This window comes from Nicotiana tabacum, chromosome 24, assembly GCF_000715075.1.
Source record: "Nicotiana tabacum cultivar K326 chromosome 24, ASM71507v2, whole genome shotgun sequence".
Classification (NCBI taxonomy): Eukaryota; Viridiplantae; Streptophyta; class Magnoliopsida; order Solanales; family Solanaceae; genus Nicotiana; species Nicotiana tabacum.
The window spans coordinates 75,619,506-75,641,436 of NC_134103.1; the positions used below are offsets into that span (position 1 = coordinate 75,619,506).

The following is a 21,931-nucleotide window of genomic DNA, read 5'->3' on the forward strand; positions in this document are numbered from 1 at the left end:
GCGCGCACAAACCATCATGTTTCCAACAGCGCCGCATGCACAGACAGTGCCGCGCGCGCAGATCTAATGCCAAAGCGCCCAGCCGCAGGCAGATCCAAATAGTGTCGCGCGCGCCGACAGTAATGCGCGCGCAGACCCTGAAGTAACAGTGTTGCATCAGTCAACAACAATCAGGGGAGAAAGCCCCCTTAAGAATGCAGTCATTGCGGCGGGGGACATTGGAACAATCAATGCCCAAATACACAGATCAATGCTCAACGGACTGTTGAAGATGAGTCAGATCATGACGACTCAGACGGCGCAGAGCAAGTAGGTGCCTTCAACGTATTTGTTGGCTCCATTCCTAATACCTTGGCGGGAACCAGTGCTGGTAACCCCAATCATGCCTCATGCCCAATTTCCAATAAAGGGAAAGAAAAGGTGGATGAGAGGCCTCCCACCACATAAAAGAGGACCTTAATGTTCGTCGACATGAAAGTAAATGGCAAACCCATTCGGGCATTGGTAGACACGGGTGCTACCCACAACTACCTGGCCTCAACTCAGGTGCAACACCTCGGTCTAGCGGTGCAAAACAGTAGAGGTCGTGTCAAGGCTATCAACTCTCTATCCCATCCAGTAAGTGGAATAGCCAAAGAAGTGCCAATGAAGCTTGGCCCATACAAGGGAATATTCAACCTATGCATGGCTATCATCGATGACTTCGAAGTGATAGTGGGATTGGAATTCCTCAGGCAAACCAACACCATCCCGGTACCATATGCCAACATAATCCTAATGATGGGAGATAATGGGGCCAAACCCCGCACTATACCGTGCATACCCATAAAGATGGCCGCTGAAAATATCTCGGCCATGCAGTCAAAGAAGGGAATCAAAAGACCTGAACCTACGGTTCCAGCTTCCCTCAACATCATCAATCAAACATCATATCATCGACGTCCAACAACTCATGGCGCCCCTCAGTATGTGAAGACTTGTCAAACATGCCAAAAGGACAAGTCGGATCACTCAGCAAAAGCGGGACTCTTGGAGTCGCTACATGACCCACAAAGACCTTAGGAAAGCATTTCCCTGAATTTCATCACAGGATTACCCAAGGTCGTAAATCTTGCAACCATCTTGGTGGTAGTAGACCGGCTTCCCAAGTATGCTACCTTTATAGCAGCCCCACAGAACATATCGGTAGAAGATACAACTCGACTCTTCTTCTCTCATATTATCAAATATTGGGGTATGCCCAAAGACATCATTAGTGATTGCGACTCACGCTTCACTAGCAAATTTTGGACCCATCTCTTCAGGTGCCTCGGATCCAAATTGAGTCATAACTCAAACTTCCATCAACAAGCAGATGGCCAAATAGACCAGTTCAATGACATGCTGGAGGAATATCTCCGCCAATTTGCAACCGGATCACAAACGAATTGGGTGAAGCTTCTGGATGTTGCTCAACTGTGTTTCAATTCACAAAAGTGCTCCAGCACAAATAAAAGCACTTTTGAAATTATTACCGTACAACAACTGCTACTCCCACAAACGGCTAATGCACCAAACATGCCATCATCAAGCAAGAGATGGCAAAGAGGTATGCCGAACAAAACCTTCACTTTGCCCAACATCAAGCAAGAGACAAAGTGATGGTAAGAACCCCGAGGTGGAACTTGTTTGCAAAGAGGACCCATATCCTCGCCTATTGCAAAGATACATCGGACCCTTTAAAATTGAAAGACGCATCGGGAAATCCACGTTCCAGCCTGGAGGAAAATCCATCCAGTCTTCCATGTCAGCCGCCTCAGAGCATTTCAGAAATATATGGAAGATCATTCGGAAATCCACCTCACAAGACCGAGGGGAACAGACCTCCCAGTCAACAAGAGCCTGACCAATCATCATCCTGCAGGTAAGGCTCCGAGGACGTCGCCAACTCAAGTGGGGGGAGAATGTCATGAGCTGCTTTCCATCATCGACCCATGACCCCTTGGACACCCCTTGTGGCGTCCTGGCAAGCCTCCCAACGCCTAGCGCCATGGTCGGCCCCGTGGTCTCGGCAGCACCAAGTGACAAGCGCATGCGCCTCTGTCGCCTCACCGATAATCAGTGCCAGCGGGTGGCAAATGCCGACAGTGCCGCGCGCACAAACCATCCTGTTGCCAACAGCGCCGCACGCATAGACAGTGTCGCGCGCGCAGATCCAATGCTAAGTGCCAGCGCCCAGCCGCAGGCAGATCCAAATAGTTTCGCGCGCACCGATAGCAATGCGCGCGCAGACCCTGATGCTCAAGACAAAGTTGATGTCATCGGACTTGCTTCTACCTTGTAGAAGACTAAGTCTTTTTCATTGTTATTAGAGAGTAGTTTTACATCATTTTCTTTCAGTTTGCTTTTACAGCTTTCATAGGTCAACTCATGTAATTTTGGTTTAATTATTTTAAGCATTATTAAGGGGGGCCAAAGCATTACAGCTCTTCAAATCCTATTCAGTCTCATTAGATATGTCACTGAAACAAAGTGATTTCATTTTGTCTTTGTGTGGTACGGAGTAAGGGCCCTTCTCACCTCCTACAAGTCGTTCGGCGGAAAAGACTTTCTGAATGTACCGAGCATTTTAGGGGTTTAGCTCGCTGATATAAAAAAGCGGAAGATTCAATCCAGTCCCAAGCGAAATATCTAATCCTCCTTTTTCCATGTCTGGTGTAGCCATTCAAGCAAGCAATCCTTTCTCTGTACTGGTGTCTCCCCCTCTCCCGACACCGCATAATATTTTGTAATAGCTTTCGTCATCAATAATACAATCATCATCTTTTATCATCAATTACTCATTTTTGCTGCTCAATTGCTCACGACTAGGGGTGTCAATGGATATTCGAAAATCGACTAAACCGACCGAATTGTACCGTACCGAATCGATTTTTAGGTTTCTTTTAAAGAAACCGTAAGTTTTTATATAAATCTACAACTGTATCGATAATTAGGGTAGGTTTTTATTTTATAAAAATAAATCGAAAAAATACTGAACTGTACCTAATAAATTTTACATGTGGAAAATATATTTATATAGTAAGTTTTAAAATAACAATGCATTAAATTTTTCTTTGGACCTTGGAATTATGAAAACTGTTACAAGCCAACAAGTAATTAAACTCAAAATACTAATTCCTAAAATTTATTATGCTGCTTCTACTTAAACTAAGTTATTTTAAGTATCTTCATTAGCAAGACACAAAGTATTCTAGCGATTATGAGTAGCAAACTACAATGTATTGAATATGTTTTCTTTTATATAATTTAGATTTATCTTTTTGAATATTTAATATTTTATAAACTTTATTCTTGAGTTCCAGTTTGGTTAATATCTTTCCACTCGTGTGATTTATATTTTTTTTTTGCCTTTGCTTGGTTCTTTTACGTTATTGTAGAATAGTTGATGGATCTATACTCTAGCCATCTTTTATTTTTTTTATTCATCGCCCTTTAAACAATAAAAATGTCTGGAGAGTTTTGTTAAGTCCTATAAAAGAACGTATGCTATTGCATTCTACTTCTACTGGTGAATTTTACATGATATTTAAAAATATCAAAAATTAACCGAACCATACCGATACCGAAGAAAAACCGACATGATTGGGTCGGTTTCAAAAAGTCTAATTTTGGTTATACATAATAGAATAACCGAAAAATTGGTATGGTATAAATTTTATAAAATAACCGGCCGAACCGAACCATTAACACCCCTGCTCACGACATTGGTTTTTTCGTACGACACTGATAATCTAGTCTAGCGTACGGAGGGGATCTTAGTTGGCGGACAGCAACCGCACTGACATGGTTGCTTAGCCTTACATCGCCCTTCCAGGGAATTTCAGGAAGGCGCCATGTAACATAAATCATACTCCCTACATAATTATTGTTTGTGCATACTTTGACTATATACGAAGTTAAGGAAAGAAAACACTTTTGAAATCTGTGATCGAAAACAAACCGTAAATATTTATATAATTATAAATTATCTTATTAAGGATAACTAAATAAGAAGTTTAAAATTAAATTATTTCTATATATATAAAGATTTTATTCTTTTTAGTACATAGTAAAAAGGAAGAACATGTGCCATGTAAATTGAGACTTATAGAGTAATAAATATTTAAATCATTTTTGAAAAAGCTTTTATCAAACACATTGGGCTAGCTGGTTGGTATGTTGAAGTTGTTTCGAGGAAAGTATGTTTTGCACTGCAACCACATGTCCACACCAAAATAGAAAGAAGAAGAGAATAATCAAAATTGGCGGTCCAACCACTCCCACCTAAACAACTTACCAATGAGAAAACAAGAAACTAACTCCATTCTTTTCTTTCTAAATTCATCCAACCTCTCTCTGTATTTAAAAATAATATAGTTGGGTCGTTTTTGCTATGTGCGGGGTTCAGAAAAATTAGGGCTGAAATATAAGGGTTACTCTTACGCAGTCTTACTCTATATTTCTGTAAGAAACTTTTTTCACGGTTCGAACCCGTAACCTCTTGTTCATGTTGCAACAACTTTACCGGTTACGCCAAACTTCCCAACCTCTCTATATATTTATCGAAAGCACATGAAGTTTGGGAGAAATCAAAGACACAACGAATTAGAGAAATGGGAAAGCTAAACCTAATTCTATTGCTTTGCTCCATTGCTATTACCATATCATCAATTCCCTTTGCTCATGCCAATATTTCCCAAGAACCTAAAGCAGTAGAACAATGGTTCCAAAAACTTTCCCATACAAAACCAAAAATAACCAAACTTCATTTCTATTTTCACGATATAGTTAGTGGCAAAAACCCAACTGCAGTACCAATTGCACAAGCCAATTCTACTTCTCATTCTCCTACATCTTTTGGTTTGTTAGCAGTGTTAGACGATCGATTGACAATAGGACCAGAAATCAATTCAACAACGATTGGACGAGCTCAAGGAATTGTAGGTACAGCATCTCTTGACGAATTCAGTTTGTTAATGAGTCTTAATTTTGTGTTTACTAATGGGAAATATAATGGTAGTACACTTAGTCTACTTGGCCGTAACACAGTTTTAAATGAATATAGAGAAATGCCGATTGTTGGTGGTTCTGGAGTTTTCCGGCTAGCTCGCGGCGTCGCCACCGCAAAGACGTATTTTTTGAGTAATAGTAGTGGTGATGCTATTGTTGAGTATAATGTTGTAGTATTGCATTACTGAGTTGTATATGCTGTTGGGAATGGAGTTGTTGATTTTATTTTGTTTTTGAATCTCTATTTCTACGGTCTATTTCATTTTGGATTCCAGTATTTGTGTAATTTGATATCATGTTGAGTAAATAAAAATTTATCAGGCTAGAAATAAATATGTTGCGAGTCTTGTGACAATAATTCCTCTTAATTATTTGGTGAAATTCCATGACCAAAGTTCGAAAGCTGCGTGCAAACGTTGAAGGAACTTCAGTCAACTTTATTGTATCATTTAGGGGAAGAATAAATTGCAATAAAACTTCGAATATAAATAAAGTTATGTATCTAAAGATAAAATGAAAATTTAAAAAATTTCAAATGTAAAATGTGTCAATTTATTTTGGAACTGTCAAATAAAATGGAATATTGCAGGTAGGGATGTACAAAGAAAATAAATAAAACGCACCAAACCGATAATTCGAGTCAAACCGGAAATAAAATTCAATGTGGTTTGGTATTGAAAAATAAAACTCGACCATAATTGGTTTGGTTTGGTTTTAACTAAAAAAAGTCAAACCGAAATCAAACCAACCCGATAGTACATTTATATAAGTTTTAGAAATATTTTATACATATAAATATATATTATAATGTAATTTATAAATATTTCTTAAACATTTTTACAGTTTTTTCTTTTTACATATTATTTTAAGTTTAGACTTAATATTTTTGAATCTTAAATAAATTTTAAAGCTCATAAATGTAGTAACTCAAATAAAGTTCAAATCAATACTAATGCTAACAAAAGAAATTAAACTCAATACTAGGAATGACGATAGTGTTGAATAATTATTTTAGTTTTACATTGGTTTATAATGAAAATGCATAACTTAGTTTATCTTTTTCTTTAGTGCTTAGTTATGTAATTAATATTAATACTTATTAGCTATACTTATTTTAGCATGACATATATAGTATTTTTAGATTATGTTAACTTTCATTATGGCTTATTAATTTGCAATATTTGTTTTATGTAATTTTATTATTTTATCTTTGTTATTGAATATTTTAGTATAATGCTATGACTTATCTCATATTATTGTGTTAGTTTCTTGGAAAATACATTATATAGTTGTATTTTACTAGGACTTAAGAAATATTTGGAGCACAAGTTATATATTTTATGCTATGAAGACTTTACTGGAAAAAAACTCGAAAACCCGAATAAACCCGAAAAACTCGAGAAAATCGAGATTGAAAAACCTGACTTTGTTGGTTTGGTTTGGTTTATAAATTAAAAAACCCCGACACTATTAATTTGGTTTGATAATTAAAAAATTCGAACCAACCTGACCTATGTACACTCCTAATTAAAGGGAGCGCTAATATATGCATTTCAAATATCAAAATTTGTAGTTGCTTAAAGGTCATCAAATATGAAAACATGTAGTAAGGATCAAGTCCGAGCACCTAAATTCTGAATGTAACTTTTATTGTCAATTGTTTTAGAAGTCAAATATCAAACTGCTAAAGGTGATACAATATTTCTACTTTTGCAAAAGTGCTCGCCAAATGTGACCTCAGTGTTGACCGAATCGAAAAATCACACCGATCCGAACTTCAAACCAAATTAATTAAAAAATTTGACTAATTTGGTTAGATTTTGAGTAAAAAAATTCGAACCAAACCGACATATAAATATATAAATTATATATATACTTTTAAGACTTTAGATAGAATTTTTTTTAAAAACTATTTAGAAATATTTGGGATCCTCTCATGGGATGCAATATTTAATAGAAGTATGATAGTTCGTTCATCTTTATTTACTTTAAATAATAAGTTATATCACTTTCTTATCAAGTGTTATTGAAATACGTCAATCATTTCTTTATTCTTCCATATGTCAAGATTTCTTATATATTTTTCGAATTGGAAATGGTATTTCGGTAATATTAAAATTAAATAGAACATATCATTATTTAGGTATCATGTTGATTTTTATGTTTAATTATTAAATTCGGTTAACCTTGAAAATGTATGCTCAATGAAAAATTAGACGAAATAACTATCATGTGTTACAAAAAGAATTCTCTCGTAAGAATAGTTTAATAGATCTTATGTTTGTTAAATTTTTTTTAAAAATTTTACTTAAAATATATTCACTTATCAAAACTTTATCTATAACTTCAACAAAGTAAGATTGAAAAAATATTCATATAACAAAAAAAAATCTGAAAAACTCGACAAAAACGAATCAATCCAAACCGATATACTTTGTTTGGTTTGGTTTTGATCAAAGCTGAACCAACTCGATCCATGTACAGTTATTGCTTTTAATGTCCGTTTTTAGTATATAATATATTTAGTCCACTTGCTTTATGCCATGCGTATAATCATGGTTAGTCTGACATTGAAAGTCAAAAAAAATAGTATGTAGTGCGTTAGGCATCATCTATTTGTTGCTTTCGTATTTTCTTTAATGATACTCTTAAATCTTAATGGCCAAGTTGTTCGGGTGAGAAAATATATTGCGGTAAATATAATTTAATATTTAGAATATTTGTACTTATACTTTATTTATTATATTTGTAAAATATAAACATATTAAAAATTATTTTGACACAAATTTAAAAGGATATTCCTTAGTTTCGGAAGACCAAAGTTGAATTCAGGGATAAGAATATACTTAGAAGCAGATTGACCAATATCATAATTTTTGCATGTATGACGTTAATGTCAAAACTTCTATATACCATTTGTGTGTTATTACATAAGTTATTCGGTGTATCTGAGTTTTTCAGTAGCATGAAGGGCATATTTCTTTTCAAAATTAACCTATATACAATGGAAGATTAAAGTAAGGTAGAAGGCCATTTCATATAAAAGTATTTAAGTATTTTTCTTGATAGTAATTATTGGTATCATTTTCTGTTAGTCAAAAAGTGAAAAATATTTTGTTTTTACTATAAAATTTTGCAATCAACCTTTTATTTGCTTGATCAACATATTCATTTCTACTAGCTAAGATAGTTTTTTAATTCTATCATGCAATTTGCACAAATTACGTTTTAACCTTATGATAAAAATATTTCTTATATTAAATGCACTACTATTATCATTGGGGTTGATAACCAAGTATTCAAGAAAGAACCAAATCATCTTTTATTGGATGTTCTTCTTCGTTTCCGAAACGAAGCAAGAAGACACTGAATATTGGAACTGTTCTTACTTTATATTTCTTGTCAGTTGAATCTTTTTCATTTGAGGCCAGAAGTATAACTTTGGCAAGATAGCTTTTACAGTCTCTGCTTTTGTCGATTTTGAAACTACTTGAATCTACGCTCTTTTAAGGCAAAACTACTTGAATCTACGCTCTTAAGCCTTTAAAATCTCATTTTTACCCTCCTTAATTTGCGTGCATAATCCGGGCAGATTTTCGGAAAGCTTTTATGTTAAAAACTAATGAAAATAAGAAATTTTGCCTTAAAAGTTGATTTTAGTTGACTTCGGTCAATATTTTTTATAAACGGACCCGGATCCATATTTTGACTGTCCCGATAGGTCCGTATCAAATTATGGGACCTGGACGTATACCCAGAATCGAATTCGGAGGTCCCTAACTCAAGTTATGAATTTTTGATGAAAATTAAAAGTCTAAAAATTAATTATTTTTAAGAATTGATCGATGTTTGGTATTGTTAGTATCGGGTCCGTATTTTAGTTCTGGAGCCCGGTATAATTTTATTATGATAGTTAAGACTTGTCTGTTAAATTTGGTGAGAAACGGAGTCGATTTCACGTGATTCGGACGTCGAGTTGAGTGGATATGGATTTTAAAGTGTTCTTGAGAATTTTATTTGATTTGGTGCTAAATTCGTAGTTCTAGGTGTTATTTTGGCGATTTGATCGCGCGAGCAAGTTCGTATGATATTTTAGACTGGTGTGCATATTTGGTTTGGAGTCCCGAAGGCTCGGGTGAGTTTCGGATAGGCCGCGAGATGTTTTGAACTTGGAAAAATCTGGTTTTCTGGAGATTCTTGTGTCTGGCATATCCTTCTTCGCGTTCGCGAAGGTCCTCTCGTGAATGCGAAGAGTAAACTGGTGAGGCTGAGACTTTTTCTTCGCGAACGTGAAGGCCTGGTCGCGAACGCGAAGTGATAGGGGATTTACCCTTCGCGAACGCGACCTGACCATCGCAAATGCGAAGCACTTGGGGACCTAGGGGAGGGTTGGTCATGTTCTTCTAGGCGAACGCGTCCACTGGGTCGCGAACGCGAAGGCTAGGGGAGTTGCCTTACGCGAACGCATAGGAAGACTCGTGAACGCGTAGGCCTTAGGCCGCTGTGCATCGCGATCGCGACAGGCCTCTCGCGAACGCGATAAAGGCATGTCCAGTGGATTAAAAAAGACTCCAAACACGGGTTTGAGCTATTTCTTCAACATTTTCAAGAACCAAACGGATAGAGGCGATTTCCAAGAGTCATTTTCTTCCCCAAAGTGTTGGTAAGTGATTCTAAACCATTTTCTTTCAATTATTCATTACATTTCTTGAATCTTTAACCAAAAATCTAGAGTTTTCATTGTAGAATTAGGGAAGGAACTAGGAATTTCGGGAATTTGGGAATTTAGACCTCGATTTGAGGTCGGATTCCAAAACTAATTACATATTCGGGCTCGGGGGTGAATGGGTAAAAGGATTTTGGTCCGAACCTCGGGTTTTGACCAAGCGGGTCCGGGGTCAACTTTTCGACTTTTTGGAGGAAAAGAATTTGAAAAATTTAATTTATGAAATATAATTGATTCCTTTAGCAATATTTGATATTATTGAGTCATTTTTGAATAGATACGAAAGACTTGGAGGTGAATTCCAAAGGAAAAGCTGTTATTGAGAATTAAGTGGCCTTCAGAGCGAGGTAAGTGTTGTGCCTAACTTTGGCTTGAGGGAATAGGTATTGTGTGAGTATTTGCTACGTGTTTTGTTGTTGAATACGTCGTCTAGTTGAGGTGACGAACATCTATACGTTGTGGTCGAGTCATAGTACGCGAGTGAAATTCCATTATTGTAAATTTGTAGTCTTAAATCTTGTTATCTATTCTTATTGTTGTTGTTGAAATGTTGGGAAACTTGTATCCGGTTCCACCAAGGTCGATAAAATTGTGAATATTAATTCGAGGTTGAGATGTTAAATTGTGAAAGTAATCATTTATGAAATATTGATTTTCTTGTGAAACTCCTCTCTATCCATTGTTATTGATTTAATTATATTGTGAGGAAGAGTGTAAAGAACGAAAGGTGATGCCGTGCATAATTTAATTATATTGTGAGGAAGAGTGTAAAGCACGAAGGGTGATGCCGTGCATAATTTATTTATATTGTGAGGAAGAGAGTAAAAGCACGAAGGGTGATGCCGTGCAGTCTTATTTGTTATTTGGTGAGGTTGAGAGTAAAGCACGAAGGGTGATGTCGTGTAGTTTTCCTTGGTGACTTAATTGCTCAATTCGTTTAAGGATTTCCGATTTAATTATGTTTTTTTATTATTCTCACTCCTTATGTTGTATTTCCCCATTGTATGTTCCCTTCCCATTATTTATGCGTTATTTTTTATTTACTGTTGTTGCCACTAGCATGATTATACTGTTCAGGTTATATGTGGGTGTCTTGTCCTAGCCTCGTCACTACTTTGCCGAGGTTAGGCTCGATACTTACCAGTACATGGGGTCGGTTGTACCGATACTGCACTCTGCACTTTCTATGCGGATTTTGATACTTACTTAGGTTGATCGAGATTTGCTACTGGTTCGCTGTTCGGAGACTCAAGGTAGATCTGTCGGCGTTCACAGACCTTGAAGTCCCCGTCTATCATTTATGTCTTACTGTTTTCTTTCATTCAGACAATTGTATTTCTTTCAGACCGTTACTTGTTGTAAATTCTAGAATGCTCGTGAATTGCGACTCCAGATCCGGGTGGTAGTAGTTAATACAGATTTATGATATTCCGCACTTGTTATATTTTATTGTTGTTAATTAATGTTAATTACTGAATGAAAATAAGAAATTGGTAAATGATTCTCTAAAGTTGGCTTGCCTAGCAAGTGAAATGCTAGGCGCCATCACGGTCCCGTCGGTGGAAAATTTGGGTCGTGGCAGTTGGTATCAGAGTACTAGGTTGCTTAGGTCTCACGATTTACGAGCAAGCTTAGTAGAGTCTGGAGGATCGGTACGGAGACGGCTGTGCTTATCTTCCAGAGGTTATGAAGTTTAGGAACAAGTTTCACTTCTTTTCTTCTCTGTCGTGCAATTTTATCTTTTTCAATGCTAATTGAACTCTTCTACTCTTATTCTCTCACAGATGGCGAGAACACGTACCGCCTCCTCAGCTGAGCAACAACCAGAGCCTCCAGTGGCAGCTCCTACGCGGGGCAGAGGTCGAGGCCGAGGCGGTGCCAGAGGTCGAGGCCGAGGCGGTGCCAGAGGCCGAGGCAGGGATCAACCTAGAACCCGAGCAGCATCCCCAGCAGTGGAGCCTCAGATAGAGCTTGAGAAGGAGGTTCCAGTCCAGACTGTTCTTGCTGGACCAGCTCAGGTTCCGGAAGGGTTCATTTCCACCCCAGTACTTCAGGACGCTTTGGTCCATTTGGTGGGCCTTATGGAGAGTGTGGCCTAGACTGGCGCATTTTCCATGGCACCAGCAGTCTCTCAGGTTGGAGGAGGAGCCCAAACTCCTACCACTCCCACTCCAGAGCAGATCGCTCCCCAGTATCAGGCTCCTGCAGCTCAACCAATCGGATTAGTTCAGCCGGTTATTGCGGCACAAGTCGGAGATGGGCCAGCTATGTCTTCTGAGGCCTTATAGAGATTAGATAGGTTTATCAAGCTCTTTCCTGTTCACTTCAGCGGTGCTCCTTCAGAGGATCCCCAGGAGTATTTTGACAGCTGTCACGAGGTTTTACGGAACATGGGTATAGTGGAGACCAATGGGTTTAATTTTGCTGCATTTCAGATGACGGATTCCGCCAAGAAATGGTAGAGAGATTACTTGTTGACCAGACCAGCTGGGTCGCCTGCTCTTACTTGGGACCAGTTCTCTTAGCTCTTCATAGAGAAGTTTCTGCCTATCACATTAAGAAAGGAGCGTCGCCGTCAGTTTGAGCGTCTCCAGCAGGTCAGTATGACTGTTACTCAGTATGAGACCCGTTTTGTGGATTTGGCCCGTCATGCTATTCTTATGCTTCCCACCGAGAGAGAGAGGGTGAGAAGGTTTATTGATGGACTTGCTCAGCCTACCAGATTGCAGATGGCTAAGGAGACGGGGAGTGAGATTTCTTTTCAGGCGGCTGTTAATGTCGTCAGACTAGTCGAACTGGTTCTTACTCAGGGAGGTTAGGGGTCTGACAAGAGACCTCGTCATTCCGGTGAGTTCAGCGGTGCCTCACCTAGAGGCGGGAGTACTTTTGGTAGAGGCCATCCTCCCAGGCCGTTTCATTCAGTGCTTCAGGCATCTCACGGTGCCTCAGGTGGTCGTGGCGCTCAGATGTATTATTCCGACCAGCTAGCCTACAGTGCACCACCAGCTCCTATTAGTGCACCTCCACTCCAGAGTCATCAGGGTGGTTATTCAGGTCGACAGGGTCAGTTTCAGGGCCAGCAGTCACATCAGTCGAAGTTATGTTATACTTGTGGTGATTCGAGGCACATTGCTAGATTTTGCCCTCGGGCAACGGGCATCTCACAGCATCAGAGTTCTCATGCCACGGTTCCTGCACCAGTTGCTGCACCACCTGCTCAGCCAGCTAGAGGCAAGGGTCAGGCCGTTAGAGGTGGAGGTCAGTCCGTTAAAGGTGGACACCAGCCAGCTAGAGGTCATCCTAGGGACGTAGTTTAGGGTGGTAGGGCCCAGCCCCGGTGTTATGCTTTCCCAGCCAGGCCTGAGGCTGAGTCATCTGACACTGTTATCACAGGTACTGTTTCAGTTTGCAGTAGAGATGTTTCAGTTCTATTTGATCTGGGATCTACTTACTCCTATGTGTCATCCTATTTTTCTTCCTATTTGGTTGTGCCCCGTGATTCTTTGAGTGCTCCTGTGTATGTGTCCACACTAGTGGGAGATGCTATTGTTGTAGATCGTGTTTATCGTTCGTGTGTGGTCACCATTGGGAGTCTTGAGACTCGTGTAGATCTCCTACTTCTCGACATGGTTGATTTTGATGTCATACTGGGTATGGATTGGCTTCACCTTATCATGCTATATTATATTGTCACACCAAGATAGTTACCTTAGCCTTGTATGGGTTACCTCGATTAGAGTGGAGAGGAAATCTTGTCCATTCTGCCAGCAGGGTTATCTCTTATGTGAAGGCTCAGCATATGGTCGAGAAGGGGTGTCTAGCTTATTTGGCTTATGTCCGCGATTCTAGTGCGGAGGTTCCTTCCATAGATTCGGTGTCGGTTATTCGTGAGTTTCCAGAGGTGTTTCCTACAGACCTGTCGGGGATGCCACCCGATAGGGATATTAATTTCTGCATTGATTTGGCTCCGGGCACTCAGCCTATTTCCATTTTGCCATATCGCATGGCCCCGCCAGAGTTGAAGGAATTGAAAGAGCAGTTGTAAGATTTGCTTGATAAGGGCTTCATTCGACCTAGTGTATCGCCCTCGGGTGCACCTATGTTGTTTGTGAAGAAGAAAGATGGATCGATGAGGATGTGTATAGACTATCGACAGTTGAACAGAGTCACCATCAAGAGCAAATATCCATTGCCGAGGATTGATGATTTATTTGATCAGCTTCAGGGTGCCAAGGTGTTTTCAAAGATTGATTTGAGATATGGCTACCATCAGTTGAGGATTAGGGCATCCGATATTCCTAAGACAACTTTTCGGACTCGGTATGGACATTATGAGGTTCTAGTGATGTCATTTGGGCTAACAAATGCCCCAGCAACATTCATGGATTTGATGAACCGAGTTAAAACCCTACTTGTATTCCTTTGTAGTTGTGTTTATTGATGATATCTTGATCTACTCCGAGAGTCGAGAGGAGCATGGGCATCACCTTCGGATCGTTCTTCAGACTCTGAAAGACAGCCAGTTATATGCTAAGTTCTCAAAATGCGAGTTTTGCTTGAGTTCAGTTGCTTTCTTGGGTCACGTTGTATCAGTATAGGGTATTCAGGTGGATCCTAAGAAGATTGAGGTAGTCCAGAACTGGCCTAGACCCACATCAACAACAGAGATCCGTAGTTTCCTGGGTTTGGCGGGCTAATACCGTCGATTTGTGGAGGAGTTTTCATCCATAGCAGCCCCGTTGACCAGATTGACCTAGAAGGGTGCCCCGTTCAGGTGGTCAGATGAGTGTGAAGCGAGCTTTCAGAAGCTCAAGACTGCTTTGACTACGACACCGGTATTGATGTTACCCACATGTTCAGGATCTTATACAGTATATTGTAACGCATCTCGTATTGGTCTGGGTGAGGTATTGATACAGGGTGGCAAGGTTATTACATATGCTTCACGGCAGCTGAAGGTTCACGAGAAGAATTAACCTGTTCATGATCTAGATCTGGCAGCCATTGTTCACGCGCTGAAGATTTAGAGGCACTATCTTTATGGCGTTCCATGTGAGGTATTCGTTGATCATCGAAGCTTGCAGTATTTTTTCAAGCACAAGGAACTCAATTTTAGGCAGAGGAGGTGGCTGGAGCTATTGAAAGACTATGATATCACTATATTGTATCATCCCGGGAAGGCAAATGTGGTGGACAAAGCTTTGAGTAGAAAGCCAGTCAGTATGGGTAGCCATGCATATATTCCAGTTGGTGAGAGACGGCTTGCATTGGATGTCCAGGCCTTGGCCAACCAGTTTGTGAGGTTAGATGTTTCTGAACCCAGCCGTATTCTAGCTTGTACAGTTGCTCGGTCTTCTTTGTTTAAGCGCATCAGAGATCGGCAGGATGACGATCCTCATTTACTTGTACTTAGAGACACAGTGCGATATGGGGGTGCCAATCAGGTTACTGTTGGCAGATGATGGAGTTTTGAGTATGCAGGGTCGTATTTGTGTGCCTAATGTGGATGGACTTCGTGAGTTGATCCTTGAGGAGTTCCACAGTTCCCGGTATTCTATTCATCCTAGCGCCGCCAAGATATATCAAGACTTGAGGCAGCATTATTGGTGGAGGCGAATGAAGAAGGACATAGTTGCCTATGTAGCTCGGTGCCTAAATTGCCAGCAAGTAAAGTGTGAGCATCAGAGACCCGGTGGGTTACTTCAGAGGTTAGATATTCCTGAGTGGAAGTGGGAGCGTATCACTATGGATTTTGTTGTTGGACTCCCACGGACTTAGAGGAAGTTCGATGCAGTTTGGGTTATTATGAACAGGCTGACTAAGTCAGCGCATTTCATTCCTGTGGCAGTTACCTATTCCTCGGAGCGGTTGACGGAGATTTATATTCGGGAGATCGTCCGTCTTCACGGTGTGCCCGTGTCTATCATTTTTGATCGAGGTACACAGTTTACCTCGCACTTTTAGAGGGCAGTTCAGCGTGAGTTGGGTATGCGGGTTGAGTTGAGCACAATATTTCATCCTCAGACGGACGGACAGTCCGAGCGTACTATTCAGATCTTGGAGGATATGCCTCGCGCTTGTGTTATAGACTTCGGAGGATCGTGAGATCAGTTCTTGCCCCTTACAGAGTTTGCCTACAACAACAGCTACCATTTAGTTGAGGTCAAAGAGTTACCCTTCAGTTCAAGTGCAGTGGAGAGGTCAGCCTATTGAGGCAGCTACTTGGGAGTCCGAGTCAGATATGCGGAGTAGATACCCCCACTTTTTCACCAGCCCACGTACTTTTCTATGTCCGTTCGAGGACGAACGGTTGTTTTAGAGGTGGAGATTGTGATGACCCAAAAGGTCATATTATGTTTTAGAACTCGAATCTGCGCTCTTAAGTCTTAAAATCTCATTTTTACCCTCCTCGATTTGCATGTGCAGTCCGGGCAGGTTTCCAGAAAGCTTTTATGTTGAAAACTAATGAAAATAAGAATTTTTGCCTTAAAAGTTGATTTTAGTTGACTTCGGCCAATATATTTAGTAAACGGGACCGTATCCATGTTTTGACGGTTCCGGTAGGTCCGTATCGAATTATGGGACTTGGGCGTATGCCCGGAATCGAATTTGGAGGTCCCTAGCTCAAATTATGAATTTTTGATGAAAATTAAAAGTCTAAAAATTAATTATTTTTAAGAATTGATCGATGTTTGGCATTGTTAGTATCGGGTCCGTATTTTGGTTTCGGAGCCCAGTACAGTTTTATTATAATATTAAGACTTGTCTGTGAAATTTGGTGAGAAACGGAGTCGATTTGACGTGATTCAGACGTCCAGTTGAGAGGATATGGATTTTAAAGTGTTCTTGAGAATTTCATTTGATTTGGTGCTAAATTCGTAGTTCTAGGTGTTATTTTGGCGATTTGATCGCGCGAGCAAGTTCGTATGATGGTTTTAGACTGGTGTGCATGTTTTGTTTGGAGCCCCGAGGGCTCGGGTGAGTTTCGGATAGGCCACGGGATGTTTTGGACTTGGGAAAAATCTGGTTTTCTGCAGATTCTGATGTCTGGCATATCCTTCTTCGCATTCGCGAAGGTCCTCTCGCGAACGCGAAGAGTAAACTGGTGAGGCTGAGACTTCTTCTTCACGAACGCGAAGGCTTGGTCGTGAACGCGAAGAGATGGGGGATTTACACTTCGCGAACGTGACCTGATCATTGCGAACGCGAAGCACTTGGGGACCTGGGGGAGGGTTGGTCATGTTCTTCTAGGCTAACGCGTCCACTGGGTCGCGAACGCGAAGGCTAGAGGGAGTTGCCTTACGCGAACACGTAGGAAGACTCGCGAACGCGAAGGCCTTAGGCCACTGTGCATCGTGATCGCGATAGGCCTCTCTCGAACGCGATGAAGGCCTGTCCAGTGGCTTAAAACAGCCTCCAAACACGGGTTTGAGCCATTTCTTCAACATTTTCAAGAACCAAACGGGTAGAGGCGATTTCCAAGAGTCAGTTTCTTCCCCAAAGTGTTGGTAAGTGATTCTAAACCATTTTCTTTCAATTACCCATTATATTTCTTGAATCTTTAACCAAAAATCTAGAGTTTTCATTGTAGAATTAGAGATTAGGGTAGGAACTAGGAATTTCGAGAATTTGGGAATTTAGACCTCGATTTGAGGTCGGATTCCAAAACTAATTACATATTTGGGTTCGGGGGTGAATGGGTAAAAGGATTTTGGTCCGAACCTCGGGTTTTGACCAAGCGGGTCCGGGGTCAACTTTTCGACTTTTTGGAGGAAAAAAATTTGAAAAATTTAATTTATGAGATATAATTGATTCCTTTAGCAATATTTGATATTATTGAGTCATTTTTGAATAGATACGAAAGACTTGGAGGTGAATTCCAAAGAAAAAGCTGTTATTGAGAATTAAGTGGCCTTCGGAGCGAGTTAAGTGTTGTGCCTAACTTTGGCTTGAGGGAATAGGTATTGTGTGAGTATTTGCTACGTGTTTTGTTGTTGAATACGTCGTCTAGTTAAGGTGACGAGCATCTATACGTTGTGGTCGAGTCATAGTACGCGAGTGAAATTCCATTATTGTAAATTTGTAGTCTTAAATCTTGTTATCTATTCTTATTGTTGTTTTTGAAATGTTGGAAAACTTGTATCCGGTTCCACCAAGGTCGATAAAATTATGAATATTGATTCGAGGTTGAGATGTTAAATTGTCAAGGTAATCATTTATGAAATATTAATTTTCTTGTGAAACTCCTCTCTATCCGTTGTTATTATTTAATTATATTGTGAGGAAGAGTGTAAAGCACGAAGGGTGATGTCGTGCATAATTTAATTATATTGTCAGGAAGAGTGTAAAGCACGAAGGGTGATGCCGTGCATAATTTAATTATATTGTGAGGAAGAGTGTAAAGCACGAAGGGTGATGTCGTGCATAATCTATTTATATTGTGAGGAAGAGAGTAAAAGCACAAAGGGTGATGCCGTGCAGTCTTATTTGTTATTTGGTGAGGTTGAGAGTAAAGCACGAAGGGTGATGCCGTGCAGTTTTCCTTGGTGACTTAATTGCTCAATTCGTTTAAGGATTTCCGGTTTAATTATGTTTTTTCATTATTCTCACTCCTTATATTGTATTTCCCCACTGTATGTTCCCTTCCCATTATTTTTGAGTTATTTTTTATTTACTGTTGTTGCCACTAGCATGATTATACTGTTCAGGTTATATGTGGGTGTTTTGTCCTAGCCTCGTCACTACTTCGCTGAGGTTAGGCTCGATACTTACCAGTACATGGAGTCGGTTGTACTGATGCTGCACTCTGCACTTTCTATGCAGATTTTGATACCGGCTCAGGTTGATCGAGATTTGCTGCTGGTTCGCTGTTCGGAGACTCAAGGTAGATCTGTCAGCGTTCACAGACCTTGAAATCCCCGTCTATCCTTTATGTCTTACTGTTTTCTTTCATTCAGACAGTTGTATTTCTTTCAGACCATTACTTGTTGTAAATTCTAGAATGTTCGTGAATTGCGACTCCAGATCCGGGTTGTAGTAGTTAATACAGATTTATGATATTCCACACTTGTTATATTTCATTGTAGTTAATTAATATTAATTACTGAATGGAAATAAGAAATTGGTAAATGATTCTCTAACGTTGGCTTGCCTAGCAAGTGAAATGCTAGGTGCCATCACGGTCCCGTCGGTGGAAAATTTCGAGTCGTGACAAAAAATCACCTCCCAAATCATTAATTTTTCACCAAACGTTTTATTAATATCCAATATATCTCTAGAACTCCGGGCAATTATTTAGATCGAATGGTTCATTAATAAGAACTCCGGACAATTATTTCGATCGTTTGACACTTTGCCATAAGTGCTTCATCCCATATTATCAATTTTGCTTTCCTTATAAATTTAGCACTATTGCTCTGCTTTGATATATTTGTGATAGTTATTTAAGTTGTTTGAAGAGGTATATCAAATCTAAAGTGGGTGGCCTCACAATAAAATCGTTGTTGGTACACCACTTGCTATTATTGCTAACAGTATCATGCCTCTTGATATGATATTTGCAAGTAATGACATGAAAATATTATTTTGATTCCGCCGGAGGCATCTACAAAGAATAATTCCGCTATACCAGAGTCTACTCTTTATAATATAGTCTCAAAAGACTGTTCTTACTTAGGATTTAGCTTTGATTGTGCTTCCTCAGACACTTGTATATCATTTTGATTCTTAATAATATACTAACCTTTTTACTATGTGTTCTAATTTTTTAAATCTCTAACGCTCTTTTTATGAAATAAATTTGTGTATCCTAACATTATTTTTTGACTTGAATAAGAATTTTACTCATATGATAAATTTAAAAATAATTGAATTAGATTCTCTTGCTATATAATTAATTAAAAGATTTAATTATTGATTTTAACATAAAAAATAATTTATTCTATGTTGATTCAGATCTTAATATTAGTTCATCTCTTATTTTGAATATTTAATCTTAATTATAATTTTATCCACCATAAATTTTATTTTCAAAGAGTAAAAGATTGATATGACATTTCACTTTTAGATCATTATGTTTGTAGAATCATTAGTAGTATTGACTCTTACCAACCATTTTTTTCTCTTTCTCACACATTTATATTCTTAAATATTTTCTTAGTTGTTGTTTAATAATTGGATATTTAGTATTACACGAAAAATTGATTAAAAAATATTATTTGAGTAGAAAAATAATTTAAATATAATATAAAAATATATTATCGTGGGGATATTTTTTCTTCTCTATTTTAACTCTTTATGCAGTCAATTTAATATTTTTTTTTTGTATTGGACATTATGGAGTGGTAATGTATTGCCAATATGAAGGATTATTATGAAATTGATTTTATTAAACCTTCCTACATATTTTTAATAAATGTTAATAGACAAAATTTTATTAACTTTAAAATTTTAAATATTAAAATTTAGCATAGAAAGTATTATAGTCCAAAAAATAGGTTATTGTAGTTATGTCCTTTCCCTATGAGTTCTTCCATTTAATATTTTAGAGTTATTTTGATCTATTAATATTGTATTTGTACTTTTATAATAATATAGGCTCTCCTTTTTCTAAATCGATTTGGACAATATAATACACTCACAAATTAGTCCAAAAAATAGGTTATTGCAGTTATATCCTTTCCCTATGAGGTCTTCCATTTAATATTTTAAGGTTGCTTTGGTATATTAATATTATATTTGTACTTTTATAATAATATAAGCTCTCCTTTTTCTAAATCGATTTGGACAATATAATATATTCTCAAATTAAATTAGTAATAGGAATTTTTAAGAAGTATATCCTAAAAGTAATATGATTACATGACTAAAAATATGTTTCTACCACTAAAGTAATTATATTAAAAGAAAACATAACGTGTTCCTAAAGGTATTAGGTATATATGCTAACATGTAGTATTATATGTCTATGCCCAAAAGTAATTATATTAATAGGATTCCTAAAGGTAATCATGTGAGATTCCTAACATGTAGGATTATGTCCTAAAACTAATAGGATTATATGGCTAATATCTAAAATTTCGATTATATTCTTTTATTATGAGTTATTATGCTTAATATTATAAGATTATTTTTATAAACCGATATTGTATTCATACTTTTATAATAATATAGATAGATAGATATAACTTAGGGACTAAAAATGCGTCTTATTATATTGTCTCTTTTCTTTAACGGACTTGTTGAATATGTATATTTGCACCACGTGGCCTCGTGGGTAGCTACTTCTACTTGACCTTTGACTTCATAAGTTCCGCGCACACAGGAGCACCTGTACATTGTAAACTTTTGTGTGTCGTTTGGCACAAATAATAATTTCGGGATAAAATTTGAAATTAATTTTATTCTATATTTAGTTTGAGGTATTAACTAATTCGGGGATAACTTTTATACTAAAACGGTTGAATTAGTTATTCCATATAGAATGTGAGATAGATATCCCATTGTTGTGCCAAACAACCCCTTAATTGTTTCTAGAACTCATTGACTGATTCTCACCAAGGATTTGTTTATATTTTCAAATTTGCATATATTAAGCAGTATAAAGAAAAGTATGAGGGATTAGTTGCTGCTATAGTTTCTTTATTAAAATAATTAAGGTTTTATTTCATCGATATTCAGTGGACATCTTTATTGTAATGAATAAACAAAGAAACTATAGAAGTGTTGAATATAATGAAAGAGGAAATTACAAATGAAAATCAAAATTGACGAAGCATCAAATGATGCTGGACTATAACATTATACTCAACAATAGCATCCCCACTGGTTGTATTAATCCAATAGGTTTTAGCAGTAGCAATTCCCTGAGCTAAGTTAAGGGTCATAAGTAGACCAATCTCATTTTGATGAGCTGCACCATATATTCCTTGGGCTCTGGCCCAAGTGTTAGTGGGTCGTCTATCATTGCAAGAAACCCAAAAACAAAGGGAACTTTACATAACTGTCACAATTTAAAAGAAATATAACAAATTCGTAGCATGAAATCCAATATTACAGTTATGGCAGAAAAATATTTATATTTGTAGCACACAGTTCCATTAAAATAGGAATATTAATTATTAATCTCTAAACATAAGCAATTTGAATGGAAAGTCAATAATTCTTTGTACAAAA

General features: G+C 38.1%; 1 protein-coding gene across 1 annotated transcript; it reads left to right on the plus strand.

Moving 5' to 3' along the window:
- Positions 1-4,513: 4,513 nt before the first annotated feature.
- Positions 4,514-5,364, plus strand: LOC107783736 (dirigent protein 22-like). The gene has a single exon (XM_016604756.2). It carries the CDS (start codon positions 4,635-4,637, stop codon positions 5,217-5,219), a length of 585 nt encoding a protein of 194 aa, XP_016460242.1. The 5' UTR covers positions 4,514-4,634; the 3' UTR covers positions 5,220-5,364.
- Positions 5,365-21,931: the final 16,567 nt, after the last annotated feature.